The 24092-nt window shown below is 40.1% G+C and overlaps 1 protein-coding gene across 3 annotated transcripts in view; it reads left to right on the top strand.

Annotated features, from left to right (window-relative positions):
* gria4b (glutamate receptor, ionotropic, AMPA 4b) overlaps positions 1-24092 on the top strand; it is a 116916-nt gene that overhangs the window by 42601 nt on the left and 50223 nt on the right. For all 3 annotated transcript variants that reach the window (XM_017493574.3, XM_017493573.3, XM_017493570.3), the window contains exons 3-6: positions 14032-14271; positions 18142-18326; positions 21197-21250; positions 21546-21704. In XM_017493574.3, coding sequence (XP_017349063.1) covers positions 14032-14271; positions 18142-18326; positions 21197-21250; positions 21546-21704 — 638 coding nt within the window. The remainder of the gene's footprint in view (positions 1-14031; positions 14272-18141; positions 18327-21196; positions 21251-21545; positions 21705-24092) is intronic.

Raw genomic sequence — 24092 nt, 5'->3', positions numbered from 1 at the left:
AATACTAAATCTAAATATTTAGAATAATCCAACATGGTTAAAAGGAGAGCACATATTTTACCCTGATTTATTTTTCTGCCAAAAATTATTGGCTGCCTAAAGAGTAAAAATAATGAAGTTCTTTCTTTTTTTTTTCCCATGTGCGTGTAATCCGGGCTGAATGTGGTTTGGCGTTGTCCTGCTCTGGATGGCAGCATATGTTGCTCCAAAATGTGTACATATCTTTCTGCATCAATGATGCCCTCACAGATGTGCAAGTTACCCGTGCCATGAGCACTGACACACCCCCATACCATGACCGACGCTGGCTTTTGGACCTGACACTGATAACAGCCTGGATGGTCCTTTTCATCTTTGTCCCAGAGAACACGACGGCTGTTTTTGTCCGAAAATTATTTGAAATGTCGACTCGTTGGACCACAAAAGACGATTCCACTGTGCTACTGTCCATCTGTCCATCCACATCACCTTCTTATTTCCACTTGTCACATCGCTATGAGTCCTAAATTGCCCCTGTCCCAACTTTTTTGGAACGTGTCGCATGCATCAACTTAAAAAAAAAACGTTTACCTTAAAAAAAAAACTACGCAGTCGATTAGGTAAAACATCCAATACCTTGTCTTGTTTAAATACAAGTCAAAGTATGTTTACAAATCACTCCTCTTTGTATGTATTTCAGTATGTATTTATATGTATTTGTATTTGTATTTTCATTGATCAGTGAGTTAAAACGGAGCAGTGACCAGACCTAGCGTTCTTCAATGCTCAACTAACAAACAATCCCTAAGTGCATCCCTTTTATAGACACATAATTGAAGCTGGGCTTAATCAAGAGGAACTCCTAAAGTTATAGATACTATAAAGTAAATATACTATAGAGATACACCACAAACACACAAAGTTAGAAAAAACTGCTACACCACAAAACCACTCAAAAGAGAGAGCGAGAGAGAGAGAGAGAAAGATCAGAGAAAACATGAAAAATACAAAATGTACTCATAAGGAAAGCCTTTAGTGATTTTCCCAGCAAGCATGCATTAGGTGAGTGTTTGTAATAGCTTAACAAATATATACAATATTCTCTTTACAAATGCTGCGTTTTTACACTGGCATTTCTTTCCTCTGCAGTGCTTTCAGAATGATGTGTGTGTGTGTTGTGAGGGCTTGCATCTATGAGCTTGACTATATCTGACAGCTTATGCTGCAAAAACCCATCATCCTCAGACATAGGAGTCTTCAGTCTTAAGTGTGTGTGTGTGTGTGTGTCTCACAGTGCTGCACAGACCAGCTTTCCTCCGCCCTCATTTTAGATTTAATTTAAGCGTGGGTGGAATTAATCAGAGCTCCCCAAGGTGCTCTGAGGAGGCCATCAGGAGGGCCGTCCTCTGATTCCGGTTCACATGTCCGTCGTGTTCTGTGATAACACCGCAGTGAGCTCGTCTACTGAGGTGTTTTCATAAAACAAATGCTTCTCCCTGGCCCAGCAGCGCTGTGTTCTCAGGGGACATGCTTTGTCTTGTGGTTTTGTTAACACCACCTGCCATGGTTTGTGTTATATGGATTACCGCAGACGCCACTGATTGTTTCCATGCTGTTTCAAACTGCCTGAATTCCAGTAACACAGGACAGGCTTCATATTTGAACAGATCACGCTATTCCTCTCTTCTATAGTAACCAAAATCAAAATTCGTTTTGAGACCAATCCCCTATCTGCATCGTACACATCCATCCTCATGCAGCCTTATATATGCCTCCTCTGTCTCCTGTCTTGGGGGTTGGGGGTTTGATTCCCACCTTCGCACTGTTTGCATGTTCTCCCCATGCTTCGGGGGTTTCCTCCCCCAGTCTAAAGACATGCGCTTTAGGCTACTTGGCATCTCTAAATTGTCTGTAGTGTAAGGCTGTGACGGTGGCAGCTTTGGTTAATGACCAAATGACCACGGGGTTTATATCACTATATAATATAATATAATAATATAATAATTTTATGGGCATCAATTAAAAAAAAAACCCCTAAATATAATTTTTTTTTAAAATGAGGCCTTATTTTAGTACTTCCGTCAGTGAAACTCAATAAAGCCTTGTTGTGTCATGTTGCTGCACTGAGAAACATTAGAGAAGGAGAAGAAGTGGAATGAGGAAGTGGACACAGTCGCACGTTTCTCTCCTGTTAGGCACAAATCCAAAATGTTCCCAGATCGCCCAACAAGACCCATCGCAGCGGCAGAACCCGGGGTGAAATTGCCGAATTCACCTGACTGGATTTTGCCGCGTTCAAACAAACCCGCACCAAATTAACAGACAACACAGGTCAGTTCAGTTCAGTTCATTTATTTATAAAGCACTTTTAAAACAGCCTCAAGACTGACCACAGTGCTGTACATGAGCAAAGTAGACAATATTTAAAACATAACAAGTAGCGACAACTTGCAAGTACTAAAAGCTAAGGAAGACAAATAGGTTTTCAGAAGAGATTTAAAAACTGACAAAGTGGGTACCTTGAACAAGGGACTGTGAGTAAGTTAAGGTTACCAGATCTTAAACTTCTGAGAGGGTTGTAGGGACACAATAGATCAGACAGATAGTTAGGAGAAAGGTTATGTAAGCATTTATACACAAATAGAAGAATTTTGAAATCGATCCTAAATTGGACTGGAATCCAATGGAGAGCTCGCAAGGTGGGAGTGGCATGTTTGCGACCGTTCTTAAGAAATTTGGCTGCAGCATTTTGAACCAGTTGAAGTCGAGCTAACTGGGACTTAGAAATACCACAGAACAGGTTATAAAGGCATGAATGGCTATTTCAAGGGACTTTTCAGACAGAAAATATTTTATTTTAGATTGAAAGAGAAGCTGAAAAAAGCTTCTCTTTTTTTTTTTAAAGCTGAAAAATGACAGAGGACACATGTCTGTCCACTGAAACCGACTGTCTAAAAAAACACCAAGGTTCCGCACACAATTAGAATTAAAAACAGACAAATTTCCCAGAGCGGAAATATTAAACTCAAATTTGTCAGATGAACTAAAAACTATAACCTCGTTCTTGCAGTCATTTAAAGTTCAAAAGTTACTGCACAACCAAAGTTTAACCTCTTAAAGTTTGTAATGCAGAAAGGTCGTTACTTTTTAACGGCAGGTAGATCTGAGTATCGTCCGCATAAAAGTGGAAGGATACTCCATACTTTCTCCGAATCGAAGAGGGAGGAGAACAATGGTGCCAGAGTAGAGCCCTGAGTAAGACCGCATTCAAGGGAAGCAGCAGAGGAGGTAAAATTGCCCATCCTGACGGAAATATATCTGCCAATTAAGAACTGAACCTTTTAACCCCACATAGGATTCTAATCTAGATAGGAGCAATATGTGATCGACAGTGTCAAAGGCTGCAGATAAGTCTAAGAGAACTAAAATCACAGAGTTACCTGCATCAGTAGCAACTAAAGTATCATTTTAAACTCTCAACAAAGCAGATTCAATGCTGTGAAAAGGTTTAAACCCTGACTTTAAGACTTATTTAAGATTTATTCATTATTTATTTCTTATTTAGTTCTTGTTTAAGAATGATTGAAAATGGCAAAGGTAAGCACAGGGTCCAGAGTGTGGCCATGTATGTGAGTAGTCACTTTTATCCCCTTTCCAAGTTAAAAGACCCGATGAGGGTTGAAAACTCCTTCGCTAATGAATTTGACGGGCAGTATACGTGAACATTAAAATCACCGACTAATAAAAAGCGATCAAAAATTGTAGTAATAACCCCCATCAATTCCGTAAATTCAAAAATAAATTCTTTAAGATGTGGAGGGCGTTAGATTACTGCTAACAGAACGGGGCCCATCCACTCAAATCTAAGTATCTGAACTTCAAAGGTAGAAAAAGCTTTTACAGAAAGCATTTGACAGCGAGTAAGGAAAGGCTGTTTTAAAATGTCACTAAGACACCTTCTCGACTGTTCAGAGTTAAAAAAAGCAGTCATTTGGGACCAGTTCTCTAAACCGCGGTGGTGCGGTTGTCATGGCTACCATCACAGCCCTACTGTAGCGTGTGAATGGGTGTGTGTGATTGTGCACTGCGATGGGGGTGCCCCTACCCCCCACCCACCTTGTGCCCGAGTCACCTGGGATAGGCTCCCCGCAACCCTGAGTAGGATAAGCAGTACAATGGATGGATGGATGGATGGAGTTTTGATTTCCATTCCCTGGATGGATGGAGTTTTGATTTGCAAATCAAATACTGATCAGTACATACTGTATCATGTAGCAGTAGGTACTGAATCGAATGCAGTATGTACTGTCATAGTATGCGATTTCGGATGCAGCCAAATGACTTCTTGCTGTAATTTGGGAAATGATCAAGAAGTTTAATAGCGCCACCTGCAGTACTGGAGCACAACATCTATTACAAACCTGCAGAGAGTATGGAAGCTTTTAAGCTTGGGAAGGTGGTTTTCTTTGTGTAACCTTCACAGACATTAGGCTGAAGCCTTAAGCCTTAGGAGAGAGAGAGAACAGGAGAGGGAGAGGAAAGTTATACAAAGAAACTCGTCAAAAAGAAAAGGCAAAGAAGAACAATATGTAGAAAAGAGATACAGAGTGAAAAATGGCATTGTGAAGAAAGAGATGGAAGGAGATGATAAGCGGCTGAAAGGCATCGGGTGAATAAAACCGAGAGATGGAAAGACAAAGCGCAGCGATAGAAAGGCCAAAACTAGAGCAGAGATTAGAGCAAAGGTTTTGCCTTACTAAAGGGATGCGAGATAAAGATAAATAGAGGGCAAGGCTGGATGAAAGAAAGGGTGTGTGTGACGGGTGTGTGTTAGTTCTGTGTGGGTATTAGAGAGAGAAATGGGCCAGTCTTTCCCTGCAAGGCACACCCTGTCATTCTGCCATTTGCGAAAGCATTATGGATGTTGAAGCATAGATAAGAGGGTTTATTATAAACCGAGGAAACAATGTCAGGATTTAAGGAAAAGAAAATGAAAGGGATGGCAGACTGGCGAGTCAGCGTAGTATGCTTAATGATGTGCCTTTTAAGAACTCAGTGAGAAATGGAAATGCCGCCATTTCCGCTTCTGTTTATCCTTGTTCAGAGAGAATATGAATATGTATCATGTGATTATGAAGGCAAACATCAACGCACTGATGATCCACTTATTTCAGGATTGGCTGCGATGACACTGAACAGCACACACATTTACGTTTATTGAAATAAGAAGGCAGATCAGCGGATGAGTGCTTATATGGATAGCTGAATTAGGCTAATTAATCTCTATGATTCACAGCTATGTTTTAATGTGGCATTAAAATCTTTGTGCTAAGGACTTTGTGCCTAAGAACAAAATACTACCCAAAAGCTAAGATGATAAAGAGGTATAATTTTTTTTTTGGCAGGTATGAATAATGCTCTTGTTGACCAACTCTAACATCTTTATTATTTATTATAGATTTTCTGGTAAATTAGTTCATCTCTGAGAAACCAGCTGGATATGTCCCTTTAAAAAAAACTTGCTGATTGCTATTTATTACTATTTATATGATCACGGGCTATTACAACATAGCATAACAAGACACATCTCCTTAAATTTCATATGTATGAAGAGTTTCTTTCTAAAACACAGCAAATGGCAAATAAAAGATTAGGTGAAGTACACAAGGTTTCTAAGGAAAAGGTACATTTCTGACATCAGCTGTGAAACCAGTGGTTAGTCAAAATGGTGGATGATAGCCGGCAAAAAATGGCAATAAATGATTCTTAAATTAGGCCCATATCATAGTTAATATCATATACTTTATGTTTATTGAAGCATGTGTAAAGATATACAGTATCTATGCAAATATGTTGCTAACACATTTTTACAATATTGTGTATAAAGCACAATATTGGGGAGGATTAGATGCATGGTGGCGTCCAGGGTGTCCCCCCCCCCCCCCCCCCAAGTCCCCTGGGATAGGCTCCCCGTAACCCTTAAGCAGAAGGGATAAGCAGAAGGTTGGATAGATAAAACACAATATAATATCCATCAGAAACAACAGAATTCCATGAAAGAGATATCTGGTTTTATATATATATACACACACACACACACACACACACACACACACACACACGCACACATTTTCCCATAAAAATAAATACTGAATAGTAATAGTTAGAATTTGAAATCACTTACTAAATAAAATGAAAAAAAGAAAACATTACTGCATTAGTAGGCTATACAGTAGTCAACAATATCAGTACTGTTATAATACCAATAGCTTTCTGAGTAAAGTAAATTATAAATATTTGAATTTGCCTCACAGCTCCAGGATTCTGGGTTCCTGAGTCTGTGTGGAGTTTCACGTGTTCTTCCTGTGTTTGTCTGGGTTCCCTGAAGGATCTCTGTTTTCCTTCCACCTCCCGTGGATGCCGATTGTGCCCAGGGTTACCAGGATTGGCTCTGGATCCACAGTGACCCTGATCAGGATGAAGTGATTACTGAAGATGAATGAATGATGAATGAATGTCTATAATTGGTTCATGCTATGTATTTGTACTTTATTTTTTCATGCCTTACATTCAAGACCACTCTCAAACGAAAAAGCAAAATCGTCTAAAGACCCAGTGCCACTCAAGTATGTATTTATAGCACCTGTAAATGTTTTACATTTAAGGTTGAAATATTTTCTATGCTTACAAAGTAGCATGCTAACTAGACTAAGCTAGATAAAGCTAACATGATGTAATTATGCTGGGATATATTAGACATATAGATAACACATTTTGGAAAGAAATTCATATTTTACCTTTTAAACCAACAAATTTGCTTGTAATGCGCCAAGAATGTGTACGTATGTGTGGAGACGTATAAGTATTTCATTACATCGATAGAAACATAGTTCTATTTTTTGTGTGAAATGCATTTTGGAAACATACTCTTGATGTAGCTTGCGTCAATATTAATCTTCCAAGCATTTTATTTTACACAGTATTTGTAATGCCTCTACAGTGACACTTCCTGTGCAGTGCATTGCTTTATGAGCTAAAGCTTTTGTTACAGATGAACTTAATCCCTTTGTCAGGCCTGAAAAATGTCTGAAAAATGAAAATATGTAGTTAAAACACTGAAAGACTTGATAGGCCACTGCTCCTATGGGCTGCTAGTGCTCACATTGATCATTAGTTGGCAAAGTAGACAGCTGAGTAAGTAACTGTCTGGCTGACATTTTTTGTCGAGCGTCTTTTTGTCATACCATAAGAATGAAGAATTTCTCCTTTCCAGTTGCGAGACATAATGATGGGCATAACATTAATGACATCTCTGTTTGCATCGTGAGTTGGAAAAGTATGAAGAAGGAACTTATCTGTACACTCGGACCTGTTTAACCCTGTGGAATGAATGTCATGCTTTGTCAACGGCTATTACGGCTATCATCCACCATTTTGACTAACCACTGTTTTCACAGCTGATGTCAGAAACTTACCTTTTCCTTAGAAACTTTGTGTACTTCATGTAACTTTTACTACAGCTACAATAGACAGATAGCTGGATGTATAGATAGCTGAATAGATGGATGGATGGATGGATGGATTTAACATAACCTTAATACCAAATCATTCAATATAAAAAAAACCCCACAATATAGCTCTCTTTATTGTTGTAGTTCCATTTGACTATTTTCTTGTAGCTTGTAACCAGTAATGAACCTATTTTGATAATTTTTTTTCTCAAATGAATGATTTCTTGGATAATTAGCCATGTAATTAGCAGGATAACGTCGCTAATTATTGCGAAATAAATGAGCTACACACTTGCTATACCTCGCATATTGAAAATAAAACATTGTAGCTTTTGTTTTTATTTTTTCAATCACTGTCATTTGAATAAAGCTAATTTCTGCCAGCAGTGATATCTATGGGAATTTTAGTGTTATGCAATCTCCAAGCTTGAACATAGCGGTCCATCCATAAATCATTCTATAACATAATGTATAGTACTATGCTGTATAGCTTACGTAAGACTTCTACTAGAAAGCTCGCTGCTTGAGTGCTGGTACCAAAGGCAAATAAAAACGGATTAACCTGGCACTTATCATTTTGCACACCTGAATGCACTACATTGATATGGAGTTCAATCAATCCATGGTTCGGAAAGAATTCTTCTATGTAAACGAGCCCCTCCTCCAAACGAGCCCAGAATCGGACCTGGGTGTGGACTCAAGCATCCAAGACAAGCATGAAAACATCCTTCACTTCATGCCTATAGTGAGCACTGTAGTGCTTTCTACATGTATTGGGGATCACTTCAACATTCTGCAGTCCATCTCATCATTGCCTCTCTCTTGCCTCATGGATTATTTGTTCTGCACTGACAAGGCTGGCTGCACACCCACTCCCACCGATTGCACATGCATTAAAGATGTTTTTTGCATAATGTCTTTTAAAACAGTGGCAGTGGTAAGAAAGAGATTGAGGTGATTGTGACATTTAACAGCCAGACATGGAGGAGTGGAGGTCGGAAGGGCTATGGCAGAGCTGATGTGTACAGGTGTTCTCATTATGCTTCATTGACATCTTTCTTTCATCCTCCCTCCCGCTCATACACACACTCTTCTCACCTCCCCTCTCACCATTAATGCCTGTGATGACAAAATTTCCAAATGCCAACAAGTGTTCATTTATTCATTTGCGAGCTGGAATTAGTCACGCTGAATGTCTGAGTAAGCCAAAGAAGAGTGATTTGTGGCAGATTTATTGAATTTCTCCTCTTTCTCTCAGTCTCATTGTCTCAACATTTTATGGTTCTGTGGTTCTCTGCTTTCTACCTGTTCTCTGGAAGATTGAACCTCTCTGGATTAGACATGAGTGGTGGGTGACATAGCCAAAATTTTGTCATAATGAGGGCGTGTTATGTGATATGGAAATGCAGTGTTTGTAGTATGAAATGATTAATCTGCCAGGTTTTTCTACAAATTTCCAAGCCCATTCGCAAACAAAAAAAGACTGATTAGGTGCAACAGAAAAGTGTTCGCCCTACCATCTGGAGATCACGAGTTCGAATCCTGATGATGCCACAGCCATCCGTGGCCGGGAGTCCAAGACGGCAAAATTGGCCATGCTCTCAGGGAGGGAGGGGTGGCATACTCTCTCTCCTAGCCAATCATGGGTGTCTGAGAGTTCATGCATGCGGAAGTGGGTGGATAGCGCTTTCCCCGAGTGTGGTACGCCACCCCCTGATGTTGTATGAGCAGCAGTTTAAAAAAATGCAGTTGGCTGGCTACACATGCCTCGGAGGAAGCACATGACATACTTCGCCCTCCCTGGTTGGTAGCTGTAATATGATGGAGGAGAACTTCCTGATGGGTTTGAATTGGAAGTGGACATGACAAAATGAGGGACAAAATGGGTGGTGGGGGTGGCGGGGAGTGGGGGGGGGGGTCCATAAAATCTCTAATATGTATCTGGAGTGGAATTGAGTTAACACTATATAAATATTATGTAATACTGTAATAATGTTAACTAATATTGATATTACTTACAGTTATTATAATAACAATATAATAGTAATATTACATAATATCATTCTACAAACATTAAGAAATAATGAATACATAAAGTGTCAAGTGAATGTATAAATGAGCCTTTAATCTCTCTCCTCGACCCACAAATCTCACTTCTTTTGTCAGTGGAGAAATATGAACATCATTGCTATTTTGCTGAATAATTTTTTTAAAAAGCTGGACCAATAGTTTGTTCATTTAGACAGCTAATGTTAAGGCTTTCCCTAACTCTCTGGACTAACTATGCTAGCTAGTCAATTGCGATATTTCAGCCGATATTATCCAACAATTGGGATGCACGAATACAATTGAGATGCTCCTGCTGTCAGATAACTCAGGAAGAAAGAGACAGATGCAAGTGCAGAATAAATTTGAATAAAAATAAAACAAATTACATAAACAGTAGACATACCAGAAACGTAAGCTATGAATACAAGGCATAAACAAGAGAACGAAACTAGAGCAAAGAGAGACAAAAGCAAGACCATGTGAGAGGTGCAAACAACGGCGCTTAAATACTAGTGCTGATTAACCAAAAGATGTGAAACAGGTGCAAGGTTTCATGTGATGTGCTTCCATGGTGCGCAATGGTTGCTGGGATACGTAGTCAAGTCCCAGCTACATGACACATGCATATTGAGAAACGCAAACTTTGTTATAACTTAAAGCCACCAAACAAGCCACTTTTTTTTTATTTCATAACCTCTGGCAGTGAAAGTGCTACGGCTAAGAAAATCCTCACCTAGTGCGCTGTGCACTGTGGACTGTAGAGAAACCTGCAGACATCTATCAACAGACATCTAATCCCATAAGTGTAGTTTAGTTTCATTTCCCCGAAAAAGCAGGGTTGCTCTTAGCTCTTTGCAGCCTTGCTGCGAGACAAAACAACAAAAAAAAAATCTCACCTCACCGTCAGAATTTAACAGTCAGCCGAAGGCTCAGTCTCTCTATTATTCCCATTGAAGCTTTATGAAACGAAGCTGTTCTCTCACCCCATATGTCCTCCGCACTGCCACGACTGTTTTTACAGTATATCATAATCTTTAAGATTGTATCTGAGAGTGGGGGGGCACGGTGGAGAGGGCAATCATCCCAGAGGCAATGTGGGAAATTAAGTCAGGCGCATGTGAGCGAGGTTTTCAGCGGCATTGATGCGTGAAGTGGAAAGCAGGGTCTGTTTTCCTGCATGTCATGGTTTTCACAGAATCAGGGAGCTGCTCGGCCCTCGCTTATTTTCTTCACATTTACCACACTATAAAGCCCAGTGACCACAGAAAGGAATTAGTGGGCATTGACGGGAAACCAATAGCAAGAAACTCTGTCACTTATAATCTTTTTGCCCCCAATATATTACAGATCAGGGAAAAGTGAATCGAGAGTATATAAAAAGGGTTGAACGAAGAAAAAAAAAATCTTAATGCCGTCCTCTTTCCTACTAAGAGAAGTGTTAATTATAGAGGTTTTAACGATTCCTTGTGCTTATGGAGGTTGGCAATTTCGCGCATGAACTACTAAGAGACTGCATACAAATGAACACAAGCACAACTTACCTTATTAACATTTGGCTGATGAAATATAAACCCCTTTTTTGGCACCTGTCTTTCTGTCAGCAACTGGGCAAACGTACATGCTTACAATGCATGTTCAAAACATTCTGTTCTTTTTGTTGGCTTTCACGTTTTAGCTTTGTTCATCATGCTTCCTAGCAGCAGCTTTTCCTGGATGTCAATTAGCGCATGTCACAAAAAATAGAACAGGACAATTGGTTCAGGACAGGACAATTTTTTTTTGTATTGTAAGAAGAAACCTTTTCCTAAATACATATTCAATAAAGCAAATTTGTAAAACAGCTATGCAAGACCCTTGAGTAAATCATGGCAGCTCGTTTTTGAGCACCAAAAATTTGTGATGATGCAAAATTATAGTAGATATCAGAATCCATAATGTACAACTTTTGTTGAATCCATAATGTACAACACCGTCCCCCCCCCATTTTCTCTCATTTTGGTCACTTACCAAATCCCAACACATTAGCTAGTTCTCCCCTATCACTTGACAACTACCAATCGGGGAGGATGAAGGCTAGCATATGCTTCCTCTGAGACACCTGAATCCAGCCTGTCCACAGGGCAGCTGAACACACAGAGGAAAGTACAAACTGCCTCTTTCTACTTACATGAGTTCACAGACACCCATGATTGGTTAATGTTGACCTGAATGACAGAGGAGAGAGTAATGCCATCTCTCTTACCGAAAGAGCATGGCAAGTTACGCTCTATTGGGACTCCCGGATACCACATGTTGGTGACATGCAAGTCCCTAGATTATGTCAACTTGAAAAGTGGCTAGGATGTCAGAAGAGGACCGGGAGAGGGCTTGTTGAACAGACCCAAGGTCAAACATGTTAGCTGTACCAGGACAGACATGTACAAAGGGAACAGCATTGATCGTGTGAAGCGCAGGATAACCTCACTGACCTGCTAGATCATTTGACTGGAATGATTATGAGTACTGTTTGGGAATCATCACTAATCAGAGCCAAGGCTAAATGGACCATTGTGCTGGATAACTGTCAGTCATACAGATGCGTAGTAGCAACCATGGACTCGATCAGTGTCATGACATGTGATCAATGAATAATCCTAATCGCAATCTCCAGAGCATGCACAAGAAGCCACGTTGATTACTTTGTTATTATGTGTCAACATGAAAACCAAGCAGGAAATGCGGGGATTTTTTGATAATGTCAGATGGAAGCATTCCTTGGGCTGTGTTCCATTCTGAAGCTTAGCCTCTTTAAAAAGGTCAAGCTAACCTGGAGCATAGCTGAGCTGACGTTTGGGAGAAGGTGGCTGGCGAGAGTGCTGTTAAGGTGACTGCTACTTTGATTGCTACAAGCAGCCAGCATGTTCCCTTTAGCACTTTCTTTCTTTCGAACTCTTTCCCTTTCCTGGGATTGGGCTCACGGTTGTGATTTCAGCATACACCCCCCTCCTGGCAGATAAAAGAAGATGGATGTGTCTGAAAAACTGTAACGAGATGGAAGCAGCTAGGGAATTGCATGGACATGACCACGGATGCCTGGGTCTCGAAACTCAGTGTCGCCATAACAAAGGGCTCTAGAGATCTCCACTGTAGCGTAATTGCTCTCACAGATGATCTGGGATCTTTGCGCTGGATATTCCAGTTAACGTTATGTCCTTTGCATAAATGTACCGATGCAAATTGAAATAAGCAAATGAAAGCACTTGGACATTTAATAGAGAAAAGGTGCATGGGGGATGGTGGGGAAGACGACAATTCTTTTTGTAATTGTTTTATGTCGGGTAATCGTATAAAGGCTCTGGAATGACAGGCAGAGTAAAGAGAACCAATTCAGCATCACATGAAAGCGCGTTGACTGTGGAAATCGGGTGAAATTGAATGACTGCAGCGTGAAAAGGCGGCTTGAGAGCTGCAGCACTCACACACTCCACTAGACTGGATAAGAACCTCTAGTGTGACAGTTCTGTCCTACTTGAGCAGGATGAGAATGTCTATGGTTGGTTGTGTTGGTGGAAAATGTCCATGCAGGTGTCTCAAACGCCGCCTGTCTTGCCTCGACGTGCGTACGCGTTTTCTTTGCCATCCCCTCATCCTTCCGCGTCTATCCAGATGTGAGCGCTGCAGTCATTAAGATAACGGTCACGGCACATGCATTATCAGTGAGCCTGTATTTAAAGCACAATAAGATGCGGATAATAATCTACAATTATCCTCGGATGCACGTGAGCGGCAATCAGTGTCGTTTGGAGAATTACCGAGACAAAAGACACTTCAGCTGGTTCTATATTCAGCAAAGTATAATCGTGACAGAGACTGTCAAGTGTAGCGGGAGCGCCGAGGTACCTGGCGTTCGTCTGTACTGTATAGTGTTGATGAAATGGAGAACAGAACAAGGCGTTGTTTTGTTTATAGTTTTTTGAGATCTGGGGTCGTCTTGTGGTGTTAGTTTGAAGGAGGAAAGAAAAAACATCAAAGTTAGGATGCTTTCTATCAGCGTAGTTATTGTCAGATGCAAGAACATGATGCATTTCAGTGAAACCCTCGCTTATTTGCAAGCAGTTAAAGACATTCTTTTTTTTTTTTTTTTTTGGCATTCAGTTAAAAAAAGACTGACTTTCCCAAGGCATACATTCAAAACCCAAGTCTGTGGAGAACAAGCAATGCTTTGATATCCAAAGGCATAATTCACAGAGGGGTGATGATGAGAAGTGATGATGAAATTCATACACTTGTTCATGCAAGTTACCCATTGGGGTAAACGACTCTCTCAGGCCCTGTTATGAATATTTGAAGAGTCTCTAAATGAATTCTACAAGCAAATGCTACACTAATCTACTTTGTCTGTAAATGCTATGGAGTGACAAAATGAATGCATTTTCTCCCTTGAGGTGTGTTGTTTTAATTAAACTTTTAGGTACCTAACTTTCTCGTTCTCTCTGTTGTTTTCTTTTTCCAGTCTGCTCGCAGTACTCGAGGGGCGTATTCGCCATTTTCGGCCTGTACGACAAGCGCTCCGTACACACACTGACGTCCTTCTGCGGAGCGCTACACATCTCCCTCATCACGCCCAGTTTCCCCATCGAGGGCGATAGTCAGTTTGTTCTGCAGTTGAGGCCGTCTATACGAGGAGCTCTGCTCAGCATCCTCGACCACTACGACTGGAACCGCTTTGTCTTCCTATATGACACTGATCGGGGTGAGGCTCACACACACTAGCACACGCACACACACACACACACACACACACACACACACACACGTATGTTCCAGAGATGAGGTGATATGTAGTATATTTAAAATGATCAACAATAGGTTTGTAGCATTTAGTCAGTCATAGTGATCAGATGCAGTATAAAGACAATATACAGTGCTGCTTGAAAGTTTGTGAACCCTTTAGAATTTTCTATATGTCTGCATAAATATGACTTAAAATATCTTCAGATTTTCACACAAGTCCTAATAGTAGACAAAGAGAACCCGATACTCAGTTTATTTATGAAAATGATCTAAAATTACATATCTTTATTGTTCTTTAGAACTGATGCTGTTTTAGGTCACATTTATGTACATTTAATAAATCAGTGAAGGAGGTTCAGAGCTTAATGGTGTTTAATATTGTTGTTTTCAGTAGAAGCTGTCTGAAGCGATGGACTCCTCTGTTTGTAAAGGTCCCCCCCCCCCCCCCCCCCCCATCCCTCTAGTGTTCTCCTAAAAGAAATTGATGCTGTGATTTTGTTTCTTGTGGAACATACGCCAGACCCAGCTCCCAAATCCCAATGAACACTTCCGCAGCGAAGAATCAGAGCCTTGTCTCCCCCCCCACCCCTTGCCTTTTCTCTTTCCTCTCCATCAGTGTCTTTTCTTCTCTCTTCCTCTTCCCCCAGTGTGCTAGACTGCTACACTGGCAGGAGTCCCGGAGGAGAGCCTGGCAGATGAGCTACTGATACATCTGACTTTATCCTCATCTGTCATCACAGAATGTGTGTTTTGAGTAGGCCTAAATTGGATAAACAACTCAGTTACCCACAGGATCAAATCCAGAAAAAAGGGGGACAGCTCCAAGTAACAAAGTGCTTACTAGTGCAGTTGACAGTCTGTTAACAGTAACATTACAGGGTTTGTAGTTATAGGAAAATAATCAGCGACAGGGTGGTGTGATGCAGCCCGATATGAAGTGTTCCTCTTACCACCCCAGGGTTGGTTATTTTCCAATAACAGCACGTCATGAAGTATTTTATTCCTCGTATACCGTGGCGAATTGCCAGTAAATCAATTTTTTCATTTATTAAAGAACATTGCGTCATGCATTTAATCTGTTTCTAGTCACATTTAATGTTGGCAGAAACAAGTTAGTTCCTGTTATCACTTTTTATCGCTATGTACCAGCTGTAAGCCTTGAGGAACCTGACTCAAAAAGCACTTGATGCACTTTTCTGGGTGACACCCCATAGTTATTAGACTGTTATTGTATACAGTCATATAGACTGTTTTGCATCTTTTGAGAAGTTACAGTAATGTTATCAGATGCTTAAATAATAATGTAGAATCAGACTGCTTTCCTACTAGCACAGGTTTTGTGTGTTTCAAAGCACTTTTTCATTACAGTAGAGCACATTTTTTCCCCAGAAAAGCACCAAGTAACATCATGAGCTTAACTTAAGGATGAATTGATTATATATTAAAGTTAATAAAGATAACACATTAGTTTTGCGACATTCACTGATATCATCACTGTTCCCACTTTATCCATACATTATCCTGAAAATGGCAAGTGTGAAAGCAGCCTAATGATGTTTATTAGGGGAATGTATAGGATATGCAGGGGTAGCATCTAATTATTTGACGTGCTTTGAATATCTAATATATAAACCGCTGCAAAAAACAAACAAACAAAAAAAAAAACAGACAAATAAATAAAAGCTTCACATGGTTGATTTGTCCTGCTGGGCTAGCTGGCAAATACACACACACACACACACACACACACGCACGCACGCACGCACGCACGCACACACACACACACCCTCAGGCTACAGATTTATCAGATATTAATCAGCGCTCTGTTCTGTGTTGGTTATTTGAAATAAATGCCATGGCTGTAAATTGAAAGTGAAGGCGTTTTATAAAACTATCTGGTGCAGAAAGCTGCAGCTATGCTGGAGTTCTGTCGGTGTGATGATGCATCAGATATCAGAGATGACTGACAAGTAACCAATGCTGATCAACAATGGGAAACCCACTGCTCATATGTGAATAAAAAAAAAAATAGCATAAAACTAAACAAGCCAAATTTCAAATTTCAAATGGCTTATTTACTTTATTAATACATACAGTAACTCATTTGTTCTGGACTACAGGAAACCCCTGAGATGAAAATGACTTAATGGTTGTATCATTATCATTATATGTACATATTCCCACACATATATATATATATATATATATATATATATATATATACACGCTTAGATCCAGTGACGTTCAAGATAAATATTTGTGATACTTTTTTTGGTGCATACCATGTATTTACATTCAAATGTCAGTAGACAGCTTATTCATTAAGGACCAGTGCAATATGGCCACCATATTGATTTATATCACTCTGAATAGAATGATCTATGAGTCCAACCAACAACAGCAAAAACATGAAACAAGACAATTGGAAGGCAACCCATCATTCTGCTTGTTGGTTAAAAAAAAACAAAACAATATTATTGATTGCCAGTGCTGGCTCCAGTGTCTCGCCATGTGGAAATTTCAGCTATGGATGGTAGAACATGCTAGCAGTAGGCTAGCAATCATGAACAGACATGATTCCCGAATTGTGAACTGCAGGCTTGCCAGATTAGGCATAGGTTAATCCATTAATTATCGAAGCGAAAGGGAGGTGGTGCCAGTTTCTGATTGTGACCATAAGGATCCGTTTTACATGGACATCTGCTCATCCCGGAGTCAAGTGGCCCTAGGAGGCTGCGGGTATCTCTGTCCAGCAGCCACATTAACATATCTAACACACAGCAATGTGGCAAGCTGAAATGAAAACTCTACTCATCAGTGCATTAAGGCCCTCAAAAACATCTCAAAGCTGTGAGAACATGCAGCTCTTTGTGCCTGCTAGTGTGACTTAATGAGCTCGGTATCACAGTTTGGTGTGTTATTTCAGGAGCCTGAGACAAGCAGGCAAGCACTGATCTGTGTTATGGAGGTGAGAAGAAGCTGCTGTGAAAAGAGAATCTTCAAACTACTATTCAGATATCACATGCTATAGAGCTGTTTTTATGACTCGCACCTTAAAATGGTTATAAAATGACAAATTTGTGTGGTTTGGCATCCTGGATATACATCCTGGTTTTGCCAAGTAACTCTGGATCAAGTTAAATCTGATTTGCCAAATTAATTTGGCTAATATGAAAACATCACTAAGCTTGACATACCGCTTAGCATCAAATACTGGTTTCAACATGATTTTATAGTTAGCCTAATGTTAGCTTTCTTGATAGTGAACAAATATATAACCTTATATTTGCTAGTTTGCTAGTGGACCTGACTAAAGTACACAATAAAAATAAAGAAATACTTGCGCTGCTTCAGAATAGTGAACTTGACTTGAGTTGACTAGTTTTGAAACAAAATGTAACTACTGCTAGAGACATAATGTTAGTTAATATTAACTAAGCTGAATTGGTAGTTGGCACATCACATTAAATAAACAGTGTAGCTATAATCTAAGATAACATCGGTATAGAAAATGTGTTGAGGCGATTAGCATGCTAATTTAGCAAGCACACTATCCTTCCATTAAATACAGTACATGCGCAGCAGTCATTTTTATATCTTTCAAAGCAATGAAATAATTTTCTTTACACAGATACATAACACATGAAATACATGTATGTTACCACAGCACTTAGATTCACTGATGTTAGAAGAAATCTGTTTGAAGTTTTTAGGAACAGTTTGCTGGGGCTTTCTTTCCAGGGCTGTCGAGCTGCTCAGCACATTACAGCATCAAAAAATATCACAATCCTCACTCAGATTTATGACAGCCTCCTCTTCTCTTTTACAGGATATTCTATCCTGCAGGCCATCATGGAGAAAGCAGGTCAGAATGGCTGGCAGGTCAGTGCAATCTGCGTGGAGAACTTCAACGACGCAAACTACCGGCAGCTCCTGGAGGACCTGGACCGCAGGCAGGAGAAAACCTTTGTTATAGACCTGGAGCCAGAGAGACTCACCAACATGCTGGAGCAGGTACACCTCAGAGAAATACAGAGAAGTACAACTCATGAGAAATACATGACCCTATTTACATGCAACCAAGTCACATTTATAACAGATCTAAACCTGATTGCTCAAGCCACATCACAAGGTCAGAGATAATGTACAACGGTAAATACATTTCTCTCTCAAAATCACTTTAATATATTTCAACTGTAGTATATTACGGTTTTATGTGAACATTTTAACAGAAATAAAATAATAGTGCATTCAAGTCAGACAGATCATATTTACGGGTCGAACGCACATGAACGCCACCAAAAAGTCGTAATTACAAGTGGGAAACTCAGGATTTTCTTTGAGTGCAGAGTTTCCGAGTTGGGGGCGTGTCAGTAAGAAAACATGGTGGAATTGTCAGTAGCTGATGGTAAATTAGTTGAAATTGTTTGCTCATCTCCCAAGATGATTTCTTAGGAACATGATGGAGGAAGAAGAAGAGAGAAGGTGATGTTACACAGCGGTAAACAGTCGGCTGTCCCAACTTTTTTGGAGTGTCTTGCACTCATCAGACTTGAAATGAGTGTATATTTTCAAAAACAAATTAAATTCACAAAGTAAAACAACAAATAATGTGTTAATAATGTGTTTTCAATATAGTACAGGGTGAGTTGAATTTTCAGATGACTCTTTTTGTTCGTTTTTGGTTTTCACACCATTCTGTGTAAACTGTATGGACTGAAAATCATGAAAATCCCAGGAGATCAGCAGTTCCTGAAATACTCAAACCATGCTGTCTGGCACCGACAACCATGCCACAGTTCTCATCATTCTGATGTATCATGTGAACATTAACTGAAGCTCTTCACCTGTATCTGCTGGATTTTAAACATTGTGTTGTTGCCAAATGATAGACTGATTAGATAACTGCATAAATGAGCAGGTGTCCAGGTGTTCCTAATGAGTATATAAGTATAAGTGAGTGTATATATACATATACACTATATGGCCAATAGTTTGTGGACACTTGACTATCACACCAATATGTGCTTTTTGAACAGCATATTATAGTCCTTCTTTGCAGTTATAATAACCTCCACTCTTCTGGGACAGCTTTAGACTAGATTTTAGAGTGTAGCTTTGGGGATTTGCTCATTCAGTCACAATTAGTGAGGTCATTAGTGAGGTCAGGGACTGATGTTGGGTGAGGAGGTCTGTGATGCAGTGCATTTCAGTTCATCCCAAAGGTGTTCAATAGGGGTTGAGGTCAGGGCTCTGTGCAGGACACTCGAGTTCTTCTACTCCACCCTTGGCAAACCATGTCTTCATGGACCTCACTTTGTGCACAGAGGACTTGTCATGCTGGAACAGGGTTGGGCTCTTTAGTTTCAGTGAAAGGGAATTGTAATACTACGGCATACAAAGACATTCTATTCAGTTGTGTCTTCCAGCTTTGTGGCAGCAGTTTGTTGAAGATCCACATAATTGTGTGATGACCATGTAGTGTGTATATATATATATATATATATATATATATATATATATATATATATATATATATATATATATATATATACACATATATATTTCTCCATCCTTCAACCCTGACCTCACCATCATTCTGGTTCATCTTCCGAGGACCATGAAGTCTTTGTAGGGGATGATTTACACAATTATTCAATATTTGTATAGCTTAATCTTTCTGATTTCCTTCTCAAATGCATGTTCAGAAGGAAAAAATAAAGAACTTTTTTAACCGCAGTTTTTTTCTACAACGATCAGCACTGTATCAAAGAAGCGCTTCGTCATTTTTAGAGCCTGTTGCCTACATGGTTTGCAATTTCAACAAAATATTGACAACCCCTCGTCCCTCCTGCCCACTGACACCACCCGTCCATTTAAACTATGTATGGGTTTTTTTTTCTAGGCCAGAAAAATTGTTAATATTAGCTTGAAATGAAGTACCAAGCAAGATCTGGTGGCTGTTTTATATGATTATGATTATACATGATATATGATATGTGGGTAGTGGTAGCTCAGTTGTTAAGCTCAGTTGTGAAGACAGTGGACTCCTGTTGGTAGTTCTAATCCCAGTACTACCAATCTGCCACTGCTGGGCCCTTGAGCAAGGCCCTTAACCCTCAACTACTCAGTGTATAAAATGTGATCAAATGTAAGACGCTCTGGATAAGGTCATCTGCCAAATGCCATAAATGTAATGTAAATGTAATGATTATTATAGGTCTAGAAATACTGTTCAATATTACAGATCAAACAATCTAACTATCCACCTTCTGTAATGGAAAATGCCATTGTACTCTGAGGACATATGAATTAAAAACAGCATGCAAATTCTCTATTTTTGACATGGGAACCATGTTTTTTGAAGAACATCTGGAAATGAGGTCAACGCAAAGTTGGCGGTCTAGAATTAAGAGCTGATTAGCATATTACATGCATATAGAAATAAGACTTCAGTCCCGCTAACTGCAGTCTGCAAACATTTAGCTACAAATGAGTGTATGTGCTTGAAATCCTACAACCCAGATACACGATCTATGAACAACCAAATGTAAGCTGTGTGTATTGTTAAAAAAAAATACAACTGAACAAACAAGTAGTTTAAAACTGCTTAGTATGCACGAGCTTTTTTTTCTATATGCTGTGACAGATTTTCACATGATTGCCTTTCAGAATAATTTCCCTCAGTGTCACACGTCTTTGAGATATGAGAGGCCGTATTTACTTAATATCTCTGCACTGACAGAACATTATAAGCCAAGGCAGTCTCTATTATTACTGTTAATTAAAAACAGCACAAGTCTGATTTCCCCCTCGGCTGGTGGCACAGCCGGTTCGTTCAGGTGTCGAGTGAACGGTGACTACTGTGTGTGTTGTGTTTGCAGATTGTGAGCGTTGGCAAGCATGTCAAAGGCTACCATTACATCATGGCAAATTTGGTGAGTGAAAATGTTTTCCCTTTTCATCCCCCTTCTCCTTCCTCAAAAATATTTCCTCAACTCACATCCTCCTACTTTTCCTTCCTCCCTCTGTGGCTTTCTTAATCTTTTTCCTTTTCACGATGTTGAATCTAATTCATATTCCGGGCTGCGACGCCAGTGACAAAACAGAACAGGCTTGGGATTGGCTCACGAGGGCAAGCAGGGGGACGAGTGTTTACAGAATCAGTCTTATCACAGTCCAGCTTGAATATTGCTCGTCCTCTCTTCCTCTTTCTTTTGTCAACTGCAACAGGGTTTTAAGGACATCAATCTGGAGCGTTTCATGCATGGCGGGGCAAACGTGACAGGCTTTCAGCTGGTGGACTTCAGCAATCCCATGGTGATTAAACTCCTGCAGCGCTGGAACAAGCTGGACCAGAGAGAGTACCCTGGCTCCGACATCCCTCCCAAGGTAAACTCACTCACACAATGATTCAAATGCACCAGTTCCTGCTAAAATATCTTCCAACCACAATGTAAATTTCTCAGTTCTGAGCCTTAATCAATTTAATGATTAATGACAAACTAGAACTAGCTGTCATGGATTCTCTCTTCATGTATTGGTTCCCATGGCAACAAGCATCATATGATTAAATCTTGGTTTTAGACCTGCCCCGTCTTTTTTTTTTTTACTGACTATGTTCACCTGTTCTATGTGTTGTTTCTTATGTCATCTGAGTGTCATTATGTGTTGCAAAGTATTATCAATAATATCACACCTTTTTTGTCTTTATGTCCTCGCCTTGTTGTCTAAATCAAAGAGTTTTCTAGTTCTCCGTTTCCACAGTTTTGACCCTAGCTCCTGTTCCTCGTTTCTAATTATGGATTGCCATAGCAACAGCACTGGGGTATAAATAAACGAAGCACTTTATTTGTTTTTACATCGAATATTTTAATGGTTTAAAATAGCATATTCCGGTCTACCTTAATGCAGTACTGAAAACTGAAAACGATTTCTCACCAGGATTTGAACAGCGCCAAACTCGCTAATAATAACAAACTAAGCAGAACTTTTTTTTTGCTCGTGTTCTGTACACTTCATCACCCAAAGCCCCATATGCAACGTATTATTCTTTATATTATAGAGCCGCTGTATATGCAATGATTAAACTTCTTTCCGCCTCAGCAGTTTCCCATTAGCTATCGTGTGTGTAACATTGCCAGAGATGCTGAAGCTGCTTCTGCATTTCAGTCCTTTTCACCGTGATTGCGTATCCCCATGGGAGCTGATGAGGATGACAGTCTGTAGTGAATGCCATGAGATTGACGTGCTGAAGGAAATCCTCTTGCCATGGCCTTGAGTGATGCTGCATTAGGACGGCTTTTCCTAAGCACACACCGTTGGCGAGGGCTGGGACCTGTGTCCTCGAGAGGTTACAGAATTTAATGGTTCACAGAGGGACACTTGGCCAGCATTGTTTGTGTGTGTGTGTGTGTGTGTGTGTGTGTGTGTGTGTTTGACCACATATGGACATAAAAATCTGTGATTCATACACATTGTAAATGACTGCAGGTCTAACAGCATGGATCTGGCATTGCCTCCGCTCTCTGTGTATTTGTTCAAAGCCGTGTTATTTGCATAGCCAAAGCCACACTCAGTGCTCGCCTAGCACTTAATTGAAGCTCTTTTGGTGCCACGGCTATTCTCGGAGTCCCTGAAGTCTGCGCTATTCTCTTCATCATCTGAATCCTCAGCAGCTGCATTCGGCTCAGTCCTCTTGTTTAAGGGCTTAGATAAATTTGTGCCCTGCTCCTAACTACAGAGGTCCAGATGAAACGGAGGGCATTACTGCAGGATGAATGGGGCTGAACGCCTTCTCTTTAACCCCCCACCCTGGTGCTAACAGCAGGCTGCTTTTCTCCTCTGCATCACCCCAAAGCCTCTCTAGTGAATCTAAGAGAATGGTGTAACATCCGCCTCCTGGCCTGGGATGACATAATGAACTCCCGTCATCTTTGATAATTAAATCATGACTGCAGCGCTGTACATTAGTCTCTGTACACATCTCCTGCTTTCTTCATCCCTACCTTCTTCCTCTCTCACATGTTCTTCGGTCTTTCTCTCTCACCTCCTCTGAAATTCTGATGTTTTTTTGCCCTGAGGTCTCTCCACGGGTTTAGTGTTTTGGTTTGTAAAGGAAAAAAAACCCGTGCGAGCAACCCCCTTCGCCTCTTACACCTTTTCCCAAAGCTTTGAACTGCCTTCAAACAGATAAGAGTGTCTCAAAAGTGAGGCAAGGAAAAGGAGGGGCAGAAAGAAAAGGTAGAAATGTTATTTGTTCGAGAAGAGCAGATTAAAAACGCACACTAAAAGCACATTTTTTTTATTCCAAAATGCCCCATTGGTTTCATTTTCAGCAGGGAATTATAATAATACACTGATTACCCCATTTCAATATTATGCAAAAGCCCAGCCTTAGCTCTAAGCTCTTACCAATCAGCACTCGAGGGGAAAGTTGCAGTTCTCTAACGTTGGTGTAAATAGTTTCATCCAGTTACAACAGTTGCTCGGTTCCCTGTAGTGTATGACTCCAAATTGCATGATTCTAACAATAAATATAACTATAAGAAGAGATCTACGGGGTCCAAGCACCCTTGCATATAATTCCCACATTACCCACATTGGCCCCATGAATGACCATGCACCAACCTTTGCACACATTCTTGAACATTATTTTAAAGTTTCCAAAGTGCAGGATTGTTTTCTTTTTTAAAAAAAAGTAAAATAACTAAATAAATGTCACCTTACAGAAGGTCATTGAAAGGTCATCGTTTAAAGCAAGTTCTTTGAATTAGTTGT

Source organism: Ictalurus punctatus, chromosome 18 (assembly GCF_001660625.3).
Source record: "Ictalurus punctatus breed USDA103 chromosome 18, Coco_2.0, whole genome shotgun sequence".
Lineage (NCBI taxonomy): Eukaryota > Metazoa > Chordata > Actinopteri > Siluriformes > Ictaluridae > Ictalurus > Ictalurus punctatus.
This window is presented reverse-complemented; position numbering and strand designations above follow the sequence as displayed.